We start from the raw sequence: 12730 nt of genomic DNA on the forward strand, positions 1-12730 counted from the left end.
GTGATCTGGAACCTTTCCTAACCATTCTGAGGGAGGATATCCTCACAGTTCCCCTTTTTAAAAAATTATAAGCAACTCCATTCACACAGTGTGATATTATTGTGGCAACTCCAAAAGCAGCCTTGCATAGGAACAATTCAACTCACTCTCTGATCCAAAGCAGAGAATTTTTCTGAGAGGCAAACAGTAATCTTTTCACCATATAGTATGAATCATTTCTGGAGAACAGGGGCTCAGGGGAGACATTATTGCTCTCTACAACTGACTGAAGGGCGGGTTGGACTCTTCTCCTGCATAACTAGCAACAGAACTAGAGGGAACGGCCTGAAGTTGTGCCAGGGAAGATTCAAAGGAGATTCAATGAGGTGCTGGAATGGGCTGCCCAGGGAAGTGGTTGAGTCATCATCCCTGGAGGTGGTCAGAAAACATTTAGATGCTGTACTGAGGAGCATGGTTTAACGTGGAAGTACTGTTAGTAGGTGGACGGTTGGACTGGATGATCTGGGAGGTCTTTTTCAACCTTAGTGATTTTAAGATTCTATGATCATAAAGAAAAGAAAGACATTATTTCGGTCTGGTAATTATTTAAGACTCTATTAATGATGAGTGCAGAAGGATGGAAAGATTGAACTCATTTCAAACGAGATTTATCAAATCTTTCTAATACTTTTAAAAGCAAACTGCCTTCACGTTGATGCACAGTATTTGTACATCTACTTTTGATCTTAACCAAGAGTTTTAAGACACTGTGGGGATTTGTTGTTTTAAATATGTTTACCCAGAATCACGTGGTAAAATTACATAAGAGCTGGGGAAAGGACCCTGAACAATATCTAGAAGCAGTGCATTTTGGTGCTGTTACCATCCACTTCATCAGTGTGTGAGTGACAACCCTCTCAGTTTGAAATGATGCTGCATTAGAACTCACCTGAAGGAAGGCAAAACCTGACCCAGTGGGGGGCAGCCCTGCCCATGGCAGGGTATTGAAACTACATCTTTAAGGTACATTCCAACCCAAGTCATTCTATGACTCTATGAAAACAGAGGTTGCATAGTAAAGGTCTTCAAGGAAGATGTTCTCAGATGCTTGACATGGCTGTAAACCTCAACCTTTTGCCTTATTTTTCCAGGCTTTCTCTTGGCCACCTTGAAAGACACCTTTATGAGCAGATAAGAAAGTCTGTCACCTTTACAACTCATTCTAGCTCACCTTGAACACATGGAATGCTTCAAATTGAATGTTGGGGCTTTTGTCTCGGAGCAAGTTCATCATCAGCTTCAGATTCTCTGGTTTGCTGATATATTTTGTCATGATGGCAAAGTTGTGTCTGTCTAGAATCAGTTCACCCAGCAGCTATAGAGAAAATTACACAATAAAAGAGCATTTTCCATTTAACATGTGATTTCTGAAAGGAAATAAAAGCAGCATACTTTAGTTTTTGTTTATATTAACTAGGGCTGTTAACGTAGTGAGTTACTTAATGCCCATCCTCCAAACTTTATGGTAGGGTTACCACACATGGACTGGATGTAATAGGAGCTGGTATGAGCCAGCTAGAAGAGAAGCAAGTACAGTGCAACTGTCCCACAAGGACACCCTTCATTTCAGTGAGATATTACAGGAACACACCTATGTGTTCCCATCTGCATTTCAGAGCTGCAGCAGCAATAGACAAACATGAACTATGATGTTACTCCCAATTCGTTTTAACTTATGTGCTGAATTGAAGTACAAAGGTCAGAGAAAAACAATGGTGCTTATTCCATACAAGAAGTCCAATGTTTCACCACAGATTCAGGAAATGAAATTCACAATAAGCTCTTGTGCACTGTATGAAGAGCATCCTCAAGCATTTCTTTTTTCGGTTGCTGTTGTTAGAAAGGACATGCTTACTTCCTTGCCACACATGCATTTTGATGCTTTGCATAACTTGGAATACAAATTTAGAAGGAAAGCACTAGGAAATCATACTTTACCTTCAAGGATTGTCTCTTTGTTACGTAATTCTCAGAATGAAGGAGTTTTTCATAATCCTCAAAGATCTAGACGAACAAGAAAACACAAATGCATTCACAGTTCATGTCCATCCTTCCTTCTCCCCATTCCTTCCTCCCGGTTCTTGCCACAGCAGAGGAGCAGCAGAAGTAGCAGCAGTGCCATCCTCTAACACTTCACTGCAATGCCAGGCCTGGCTCTTGCAGCCTTTTTTCTTTGTTTGCTATCACGTAGTGAATTAATGTCCAGCAATACTTATCTGCCAAATACCACAGAAAGTGATACCACACTGGATGTAAGAAGAGGTGGTTTGAGCCAGCTAGGACAGTATTCAGCCACTGCTTGCACAGCTTTCTTTTATGGGAGTGAATCTGTTGCTAGGACGCATGGGTCCAGCACAAATTACACCTACTCACTCATATCATGGTCATGACTTGCTCTGTGAATTAATAGGACATGCCAAGTTGGAGACAGCATATCCCAAACTGGCATGTGCCAAAAGCACTTCTGCAAGGTGCCACCTGCCTTCAACACCCCAACTCATTAAAGCAATTTGCAGACCAGGTTCATAAGGAGTAGGGTGCACACTGGCTTTTGCAGCATTGGGTCAAAGGAATCTTGTGCTCAAGAAGAATGGCAGTGCCACTGTACGTGCAAGTCATCAACCAACCAAACCAACCTGCTCCTGTCTGAGAAAAATCCTAATGACCTGTATTTCTACCTCCAATTTTAAATGTTCAGTAAGGACTGAATGGAAACTATTCCACTGTACTCCTTCAGTTCTAACAGAGAAAAGATTAGCAGATACCTAATTTTGTTCCAGTTGAGCTGCATTTATGACCCTGCAGTAATCAGCCTGATCTTTATTTAACCTTCTTGGTAACTCTAGAATGAAAGAAATAGTCTTTGTCCCTTTTCTTCTGGCAGCGAAATAAAGAATACCTAAGGTAACACAAGAACATAACCTGCAGTCTCATTCCTTTATCTGTATCTGACCAATTTGACTCCAGTGGAATTTTTCTGACCAACATTTGGTTCAGAACATAGACAAAAAGTCAAAGTGAAGAATGGCAACAAATCAAGGAATTAAATTACTTTGGATGATAAGACAAATAATGACATCTTAGTCCACCATTACGTGCATACTGCTTTCAGTCATGCAAAACCTTCTCCCAGTAACTCTTCTCTATCCCAAAATGACACCAGTATGATCCTATCAATTCTGGAATACCAAAAAATTGTTTAAAAACATAATTTTTTTTTTTCTCTATGCTCTACCTACTGACTAACTTTGCAGTTCAGTTTACCTATGAGGAGACAGAATGCAGAAATGAATAAATCTTTTTTTTTTTTTTTAAGCTATGAGCTCCTGTGAAATCTTGGCACCTGTCCCCTGTGTGTGTGAGCAACTTGGGTACCTGTATTTTAAATACCACATTTTGTAAAAGCAATGTTTAGTTTGCAATCCTGTTCCACTATTTTATGTGGAGCATGAAATCCTCCACTGGCGAAAATAGGCTTCTTTCAGCTAAGCATGAAGAGATTTTAAGAAGTTCTCCTATCATTTGTACTCACCGTATCATAATTTTGTTCCATAAAATCTGCTACCAACAACTTGTGCCTTGTTAACAAGTCCTGGAAAAGAACAGAAAAAGGCTACCTTGGAGAGTGTGCTTATTCAACCATCTCTTCATTCTCAAATGCACTTTAATATTCTGAACACATCATCTTCTACAAGCTGTCTCCAACACAATTTCCATAAACAAAGACCATTTAGAAACAATACTGCATGAAATTCAGTTGTACTGCTTCTACTAGGACCAGAAGGAGAATTCAATCAATGCTAACAGAATCAACACAAAGCTCTTCTAAAGCTCTTTATATTCCTTCTTCCTCTCATCTTTTGTTTTTTGTGGTCATTGTGTACGGTACTTTCAATAAGCTGGGGAGAAGGGAAGAAGAAAAGCAAACCAAATCTTTATGGAGGGATCAGCTTTCGTTCCATAACCAACAGTTATCTCCATTCTGCCCCACAACAGGAAGAGCATTTTCAGTTTGATCAACTGCTATTGCCATCTCCAAAAATGCAACAAGGCAGTCCCTAATTCAGCCACAGGATATACATATGAATCACAGAATCACAGAATTGTAGGGGTTGGAAGGGACCTCCAGAGATCACCGTGTCCAACCCCCAAATGATCTACTTAATATGATCTACTTAAAACCTAAAAGTTAGGCCCAGACCCACAGTAGCAATCCAGGCACTCAGGTAGGTGGGATGAGTTCCTTCTGTGGCTGTTATTCTGCCCAAGACATGCTTGGCAATAGCAGAGGCCTTCAGACAGCTGAAGCTGAATCCATCTCATTCCGAAAGGTGGATAACTAATTCAAATTTAAATTAAAGCAATCTCTTCCCCAGAATGGGGATGCTGGTGCTCAGCAACAGAGGCAAATGTTCAGCTCCAGAAGAAACTAAGTCTCTTTACTGGATGAATAGCTATCACTGAAATGACCAGTTTGAGGCACTGAAGTTTAATTTTTATCTTATTTCCTTTTCAAAAGCGTAACAGTGACCACAACAAATGCCTGATGAAGTCCATTGGAGCAGATGTTTTAGCTTGAAGAAGAGAAGGCTCTGGGGAGACCTCATTGTGGCCTTCCAGTACTTGAGGGGAAGAATATAAACAGGAGGGAGAACAACTGTTTACGAGGGTGGATAGTGATAGGACAAGGGAGAATGGCTTTAAACTGAGACAGGGGAGGTTTAGGTTAGATATTAGGAGGAAGTTTTTCACACAGAGGTGGTGGTGATGCACTGGAACAGGTTGCCCAAGGAGGCTGTGGATGCCCCATCCCTGGAGGCATTCAAGGCCAGGCTGGATGTGGCTCTGGGCAGCCTGGTCTGGTGGTTGGTGACCCTGCACATAGCAGGGAGTTGAAACTGGATGAGCATTGTGGTCCTTTTCAACCCAGGCCATTCTGTGATTCTATGTTTGTTTCAGTGAACCAGTTTCTGATATCTTTTCCATCAACTTTCCCTTGGTTTCCTTATCCAGTGACTGAAGCTGACGTAGATGCACCACCCACACCCTCTGCAGCATAACAAACAAAAGCAATCCTTTGCATACGAATCCTTTAAGTTGTTTTTGCCATCAATTATAAGAGGAAAACAGAGCACTATAAAACCCAGTACATTATTCTTATAAAATATTCCTCTGTTAAGCAAGATTGCAATGATGCCAGCTTAAAAGGCTGAACACAAGAAATGTGATTCAGAAGCTTTGATGCAGGCACTTAGGAAGCAAGTACAACATTTTTCAATAGGGGGCACAAATGGAATATAATCCAAAATGAGTTTCTCATAGGAAATCACAAGCTGTTTTCCTCTGCGTTTTGAGCAGCTCTACTTCCCCTCTGCCATGTACCTGGCTGAATTTCATTCAGAAGTACATCTCAACATCATTAAAAATTGCAATACTTTCCTACTATAAATACCCCCAAACTTTAACTCACATTTAACTAAATCCTCCTCTGGTGCACAGACTATTGAAGACTTTCAGCTCTCTATCAGACACCCTGACAGCACTACAAAGCCAATGTGGGAAACAGAACTGAGAGCACTGAGCTCAGCAATCCACCCAATAAGTGACTGTAGCACTGATTTTTACGCTATTAGAAATAAGGTAGCCCCACATTTCATGATTCAACTGCTTCCACATCACTTCTTTCTGTTCCAGTTATTTAGAGTAATGGTCAAATAGAAGGTGAGATGAGCAACTGGCTTATTTCCAGAACTGGGTCTCTCTCAGGTGCTAAAAGGTAATTTAAAACAAATTGCAGTTTACTGACTTGCTACAGGCATTTTAAGAGGTGATTTCTGACCTAACAACTGCCCTCATACTTCTCTCTCTTTCTAATGCACGTGAGGATGCAGAACCCTATTTTTAAACCTTGCTAAAAATATGCTTAGATCACAAGGGACAGAAATAAGTTCCACAGCTGCAGATCCATGAAGGATGACCAATCCCTCCTGCCTTGGGGGAATTGCAGCAGTCTCTAGTCCCTGTCTTAGCTTAACTGACCCGTGTCCACATCCCACCTCCTGCCTGGGGGGGCACAACAACAACACAACTTATTCAACAGCAGTTACCTTCTAATTGTTTTAAGGGGTTCTTTGAACTGGTCATCCTGCTGAACTCACGAACAAAACACTATTTCCACTGTGGAAATCTTCAATATATTCCGTCAGTTAGTGAAACTGAGGTCAGATCTCACTAGGTGGTAAATTGCCAAGATGACTTTCCTTACAGATACTCCTAAGTTAGGTCTATCTAATCATGTTTCTAATTAGCTTCGAGAGCAAAGAATGAACAACTTGTTTCTATGACAGCAAAGAACCCAATGACAGGGGGAAAAAGTTACGTCTATATTTAGATGATTTTTTTACCTGAAAAGAATTTTCTCTAGCTTAAGTTATTATTCAGAAATAAACCAATCTTCCCTGCATATTTTGCCCACAGGCACTAAATTGTGCTTAAAAACTGTATTAACTCTGTGCAGGAAAGATGATGGTCATATACAAATCCCACAAAATTTGGCAAGCTTCTCCCAGCTCCACTTTTAATACAAACACAGACTGGATATAGAATGTAGGTCACGTGGTCCCTGCATTCAGTGCTGCAGTGAAAGGCAAACCCTGCCTCCTGCTTTTGGTCCACTCCTGCTGCACTGAGGGGACTCACAGATTGTCCCCAGCAGCTTCACACCTGTCAGGAAGCCCCAGTGGGAAATGGCAGCTGGCCCTTGCTAGAGCTCCTTCACACTCCTGGGTACAATTAAGCTCTTTGTCACTTGCACATAAGAAGGTGGCAGTGTTTTAGTTGTGACTGGAAGAGCTCCATGAAGCCTCTCCTTTGATCTGCCTTTCCCAACTTTCAGCACAGCCGTTGTCAAAAGACAGAAGTCCCTACAGCACCACACAAACTTAGGGCCACTGTAACACCAAGGCCTTCCTCCAGCGCACGCCTCCATGACACTTTTACCTACTTGGCTCTCCTCAGTACAGTCCTTGCACTAACCCATGTGTCACAAATGTAATCATGCAAACATGTAAAAATAATTATCAGGGGCACAGCATTAGGCTAAGCTCAATTCTCAAGCTCACAAGGGTCAGCAACAATTAGAGGGTTTCAAAAGTGGATTTTAAATGATTCCTTCCATTGGCTGTTTGTGGTCATAATGGGTAGCAGTTTTAATTTGGGGAAGGTTAGGGAAGGAAGAAAGGCTATGCATTCCACAAGAACTCTATGTAATGCATGATTAACCTGAGTTTTAAATGGTTGCATTAAGGGCCTTGGGGCATCAAGATGAAGAACATTAGTGAAACATAAATCTGTGCAGACTTAATCACTGTTGTGAATCCTGTTACAAGCTCACCAAGGACTAATTATACTCCTTACTGAGCAATGAAAAATCCATTCAGTTTAAAGGCAATACGATATTCAACTATCACTACTGATGGAATGCCATTTTTGACACGACACTAAGATACAGGTATCAAATAAATTACCTTGAACGTAGCAAAGGCATCAGATGCTATATCAAACGTTGACATTTCCACATACTTGAAAAAGTCTCTGAACTGTTCTGAAAAAAGTATGATTTTGGCCAACGGTTCATGTCGGATGCACTCCCTCAGCATAATTCCACAGCGTAAGGCAATATTTGGGGATTCATAGCTGGAGAATTAAAGGAAATTAAGAAAAAAAAAGATCAAACAGAAGAACAAAAATGAACAGGCAATCTTACAGCACTAAGGAAACTTGTAGCATAGGATATATATGTGCCAGAGTGGATACAGCACACACACAGTCTTTCCCAATGAGAGTACTATGTCCAGCTTCAGGAGAGCAGCTCACAATGCAGTAACATACACACAAATAAGGCTCTCAGCACTCCCCATTACAAACCTCTGTCTTCACAAGCCAATGCAATTTCAGCATGAATGTGCATTACACCTCCTCTCCGTGAAGAGACTATAGAATGCATAAGGTTTCATCAGAATTCCTGCACTCCCTTGGATTTATGAGAAAGCAAAGCCCATTCAATATCATAATTTCCCTTTTCAGATGTAGTACTGAACTCCTCGGTTTATTAAAAAAAAAAAAAAAAAAAAAACAACAACCACATAACATCTCATGATGATCCATCAACTCCCACTTCTAGAGTGCATAATTCCAGAATATTAATGTCTAATAAGGAAGGTAGGAAGAGTTTCCAAAGACAGTGTGATTAAGCTTTTGCAGCCCTGAAGACCTTTCCTGCAGTTTAGGAGGAATTCTGCTTAACGCCCTCCCTCCCCCACACACACTACAGCAGAGGCTAAGGGTTTATGCAGGAGTTTGTGCCTCAAGTTACAATCCCACTATGGCACAGGCATCATCACAGAGAGGAGCTGGCACACTTCTCTTGGAAAGGCAGGCAGGGAGCCTAGGGTGGAAATTCAGATCATCTCCTCTCTATAGAAAGTCTTGATGTCTTTAACGCTGAAATTAACCCAAAACAAAACTGTTAGAAACAATTTAGAAGAAGAAAAAAAAAGAATGCAATCTAACAGTCATGAGAACTTAAAATGAACTTCTTCCAGCAATATTCAGTCACGTGAAAGTGACCAAGTCCAAGAGACAGAAAGCACACACTGTTTCAATAAGCTGGTTATACTACATCAGAGCTGTGTATTATCACACAGAGCTTATCAGCATCATTTTTCCTTTGCACAATTAATTCCTAGCACTAGGCCAAAAGGAACAAACAAACAAAAAAAGACAAAATGCCATCTGTGCTGTGAGTGAGTGGGCCCTCAAATTTACCACCAACATGCAATTTAAAAGAATTGTAGTGTTCTGAGAGCATACCAGAGCTGCATATTTCAACCTGATGTCAACAATAGTTAGCTTAATGAAAAATGAACTGCTATTCCAAAAAGGCAAATGAAACTTCCCACCCTCAAGTAGATGCAAAAGTCAAGCCCCTGCTTGTTTCCTTTTGGGGAGCATTTGCAACCCTGAACTTACAACGCTTTAGACAACACACTGGTTACTGCTTTCTGGTAAGGCACACCTCCCCTCTTACCCATTAGCAGGAATACTAATTTTGAAGCAGAAAGAGGCGGAGCTGCTCCTAGGAGTGCAGCCAGGAAAATATTTAATACTTGGCTAAGGAATATTATGGTTGGAATAAAAGCAAATTACATTGTTTCCAGCACAATAACTTTTTAAAACATGAGCATCAACAGAGTCATTCTTAGTCAAATGCTCCATTATCTACAGCTGGGTTATGGACCTTTGACTGCTCACATAAGCGAGGGAAGTTGGGCTTGGCTCCTGGAATATGCCTGGAAGAAGTTTACAGGCTGCCTGGTCACAACTAGCACGTTATCTGAACCCATATTTCCACGCAAGCCACCAGCTAGGAGTGACAGAGATGCTCTTCTAATGAGCAATTAGGACTGCATGCAGTTCTCCTTTGTTCAGCTGAACTTACAACCTGAAGAAATCCCCACATACTGGCTACAGAGGGCAACCAGAAAAAGAAATAATGGACTCGGGATATTTCAGAACATTTATTGCGGAGGCTGCAAGAGGCCAGTCTAAGAGCAGAGATGCATCTTGGTGCAAAGGGAATTCTACTAGTGCAGAAGATGGTACAAGGTATGGATGCACAATGAAATAAACCACAAATACAAGCCTGGAAGACTGAAGGTCAGGGCAAACAGCTCTATTCTTTTCTCCTTGCTAACTAACATAGCTTGAGCATGTCCTTAGAAAAAACTCAAGGGGAATTCAGCAACTCCAGGCAGTACACCAATATAACTTTAACTTCACTGTGATACGAAGAGATCATCACAAGTCAGGGCAGTGACTGAATACTTTAGAAATTGCATGTGACATGATAGTCACAGTCTTATACATTTCTAACTTGAGAGAAACAACAAAACAACAAAAGCAGAGCCATGAACTTCAAGTCTCCTATAGTCCTGTACTAAAAAGGGAAAATATTTTAACTTATAAAGGACCAAATTATTTCTAAGCTAGTGCAATACTCTGACACCAAAGAAAGACCTGGGTCAAATTATATATATCAGATACAAATTAAATACAAGTACAAATTGAATATATCAGATACTCTATACACCAAACATTACATTCATCTGAAATTAAGTTCTTTAAGTTCTAATTAAGTTCTTTACAGAGAGAGTGGTGAGGTGCTGGAACAGGCTGCCCAGAGAGGTTGTGGATGCCCCGTCCCTGGAGGTGTTCAAGGCCAGGTTGGATGGGGCCCTGGGCAGCCTGGTCTGGTATTAAATGTGGACGTTGGTGGCCCTGTGTGTGGCAGGGGGTTGGAGATTCATGATCCTTGAGGTCCCTTCCAACCCAGGCCATTCTGTGATTCTGTGAAAGTTCCTATTGATACACATACAGAAGATGCTATTAGCACAAGTCCTCATGCAGCAAAGTCAATTAACCTACCCCTCCCAAAAAACAGTAGTAAACTATGCACTACATGTTTTTCTGAAGCTGAGAATCTGGGAGGGAGTAACCAAGAAATAAAGCGAGGGCTAAAAAAAAGGTAGGAACAATCACCTCAAAGTGGCAGTGCCACGGGAGTATTGGGCAGGAAGTACTGGGAGGGAGCCCTGATTCAGGATCCTTCCCGCTCCACAGAGCTCACATTATGCAGTGAAAAAAGCAACCTTTTGTTGATACTCTTGTGAACTGACTGTCAGGGGGCAGAGGAAATTTTGCATCCAATACAAGCAAAACAATGACTAGCCTTCACAACAGTTCCAGGCTGTTTCTTCTACAGCCATGGTTGAAATATTTTTTTTTCCTCTCCAAACAATGTCTTATAACAAACATTAAATGGTACAAGCAAGCCAAATCTACTTTCCTTTCTTTTAAGTAGATTTAATGTATTCCACTTAGCATTAAATAAACATGAAAACACACCCTGAAGTAACACTGTCAAATGGCAATGCCTCCCATTAAGTATGTGTTTCCCAGTGTCACCATTGCCTGCATGCAGCAAGGCACACGCAGCGAGCCCTGCCCTTGTTTTAGGCGTGTATCTGAGGTGCCATTTTCAGACAGCCCTGGCAGTGGACCTGTGTGTGTTAGGTAAGACATCATCACACAGCTACTTCTCAGCTATCACCAGTGATCAATTGGGCCATCTTCTGAAAGAATCCAACAGCACTTTCTAATGAAAAATCTGAGAAATGGCGCTTCTGATACAGTGCAGTGCTGCAGAGAGACAGTCGAGATGTCAAGAAGGAGCCAGAGACCCAAACTAACACACCACACTTCAGTACGCATCTCTAAAGAGCACACAAATGCACCCGCTGGCTCAGGTCACCCACAGTGGAGTGTCTGTCAGCAGTACATATGTATAACAATTTTTTTTACTTTCATTTTAATATTCTTGGTTGCTACAGATGCCAAAGGATATCTGGGACACAATCCAAAAATATTTTCCAACTTGAAATAAAGCTGAGACATATGGTAGAGATGCACACATAATGTGCAAGAAGAAAATAAGTGAAAAAGAGAGGAGGAAATAAAAAAGACAAAGAGGGAAGAAAATGATTGCATCTCTATACGAAATTGAAAACAGTTGTACAACATAAATGTGACTGAGAGAATGATCATAGAGTTCTCAAATCATAGAATGGCTTCGGTTGGAAGGGACCTCAAGGACCATGAAGCTCCAACTCCCCTGCCACATGCAGGGCCACCAACCTCCACATTTAATACCAGACCAGGCTGCCCAGGGCCCCATCCAACCTGGCCTTGAACACCTCCAGGGACGGGGCATCCACAACCTCTCTGGGTAGCCTGTGCCAGCACCTCACCACTCTCTCTGTAAAGAACTTCCCCCTGACATCCAACCTAAATCTTCCCTCCCTCAACTTAAAACCATTTTCCCTTGTGCTGCTGTTATCTACCCTTGTCAAGAGTTGATTCCCTTCCTGTTTATAGGCTCCCTTTAGGTACTAGAAGGATCATCACTGTGATCATCACACTCCCGAAATAAACAGTGTGAGGTTTGTATAAATGTTGAATTTTAATGAGCAAATGAGACTAAACTCCGTTAATTATTCCTTTTCAAAGATGCTGGTGCTCAGTAATACAAAACAAGTCACAGTTTCAAAATCAAAGTGAAACCACAATTAATCACAACACTTGTATGAGCAAGACCTGGTTCAGAATAGTGACCTGCCCTGCCTGCCCCCCACCCTGCTGGTGGGAAAAGCAGCAGATCAGACCCGGACCTCTTGCTATCTCATCAAGTAAAACTTTTGACACCACCTTCAATGACAGGTTCAGCCTCCCTTAAATCCCTGATAGAAATTAGTTCACTTGATTACTTGTATTTTCCTACTCAGCTGCATTGGGCTGTTGCCAGTTTTGAAGCAAACAGCCAGTTTAGAGGGCTCATGCTGCAGACATGCCTGTTTCCCCTGACTCCAGGAAAGGCCAGGCTCACTTGTTCAGGTCTGCCCTTGGCAGAGGGGAAGGCCAGCTGGAAGGGATTTTACCCTTGGGGCTGCATTCTCGTTATGCTCAAATCTTAGATATGGCTCAAGTATTTTCTTCATACTGATCGTGGAGCAAACAGTAAAAATGCCAATCTTAAGCCTCAAGAGCAAGAAAGATATTTTTGAAAACAATCATT

At 41.5% G+C, this 12730-nt stretch overlaps 1 protein-coding gene across 7 annotated transcripts in view; it reads right to left on the minus strand.

Moving 5' to 3' along the window:
- Window positions 1–382: 382 nt before the first annotated feature.
- Window positions 383–12730, minus strand: part of CAB39L (calcium binding protein 39 like) — a 55851-nt gene continuing 43503 nt past the window's right edge. For 4 of the 7 annotated variants that reach the window (XM_042839081.1, XM_042839080.1, XM_042839079.1 and 1 more), the window contains 4 exons: window positions 7566–7734; window positions 3572–3631; window positions 1978–2043; window positions 388–1354 (listed from right to left, as the gene is read on the minus strand). In XM_042839081.1, coding sequence (XP_042695015.1) covers window positions 1202–1354; window positions 1978–2043; window positions 3572–3631; window positions 7566–7734 — 448 coding nt within the window. In that variant the 3' untranslated portion in view covers window positions 388–1201. Of the gene's footprint in view, window positions 1355–1977; window positions 2044–3571; window positions 3632–7565; window positions 7735–12730 lie in introns of all 7 variants that reach the window. The other 3 variants (XM_042839078.1, XM_042839077.1, XM_042839084.1) reach the window with 2 other exon arrangements.

This window comes from Centrocercus urophasianus, unplaced genomic scaffold, assembly GCF_019232065.1.
Source record: "Centrocercus urophasianus isolate 14NV4802_14NV808 unplaced genomic scaffold, USGS_Curo_1.0 seq_9, whole genome shotgun sequence".
In the NCBI taxonomy this organism is placed as follows: domain Eukaryota; kingdom Metazoa; phylum Chordata; class Aves; order Galliformes; family Phasianidae; genus Centrocercus; species Centrocercus urophasianus.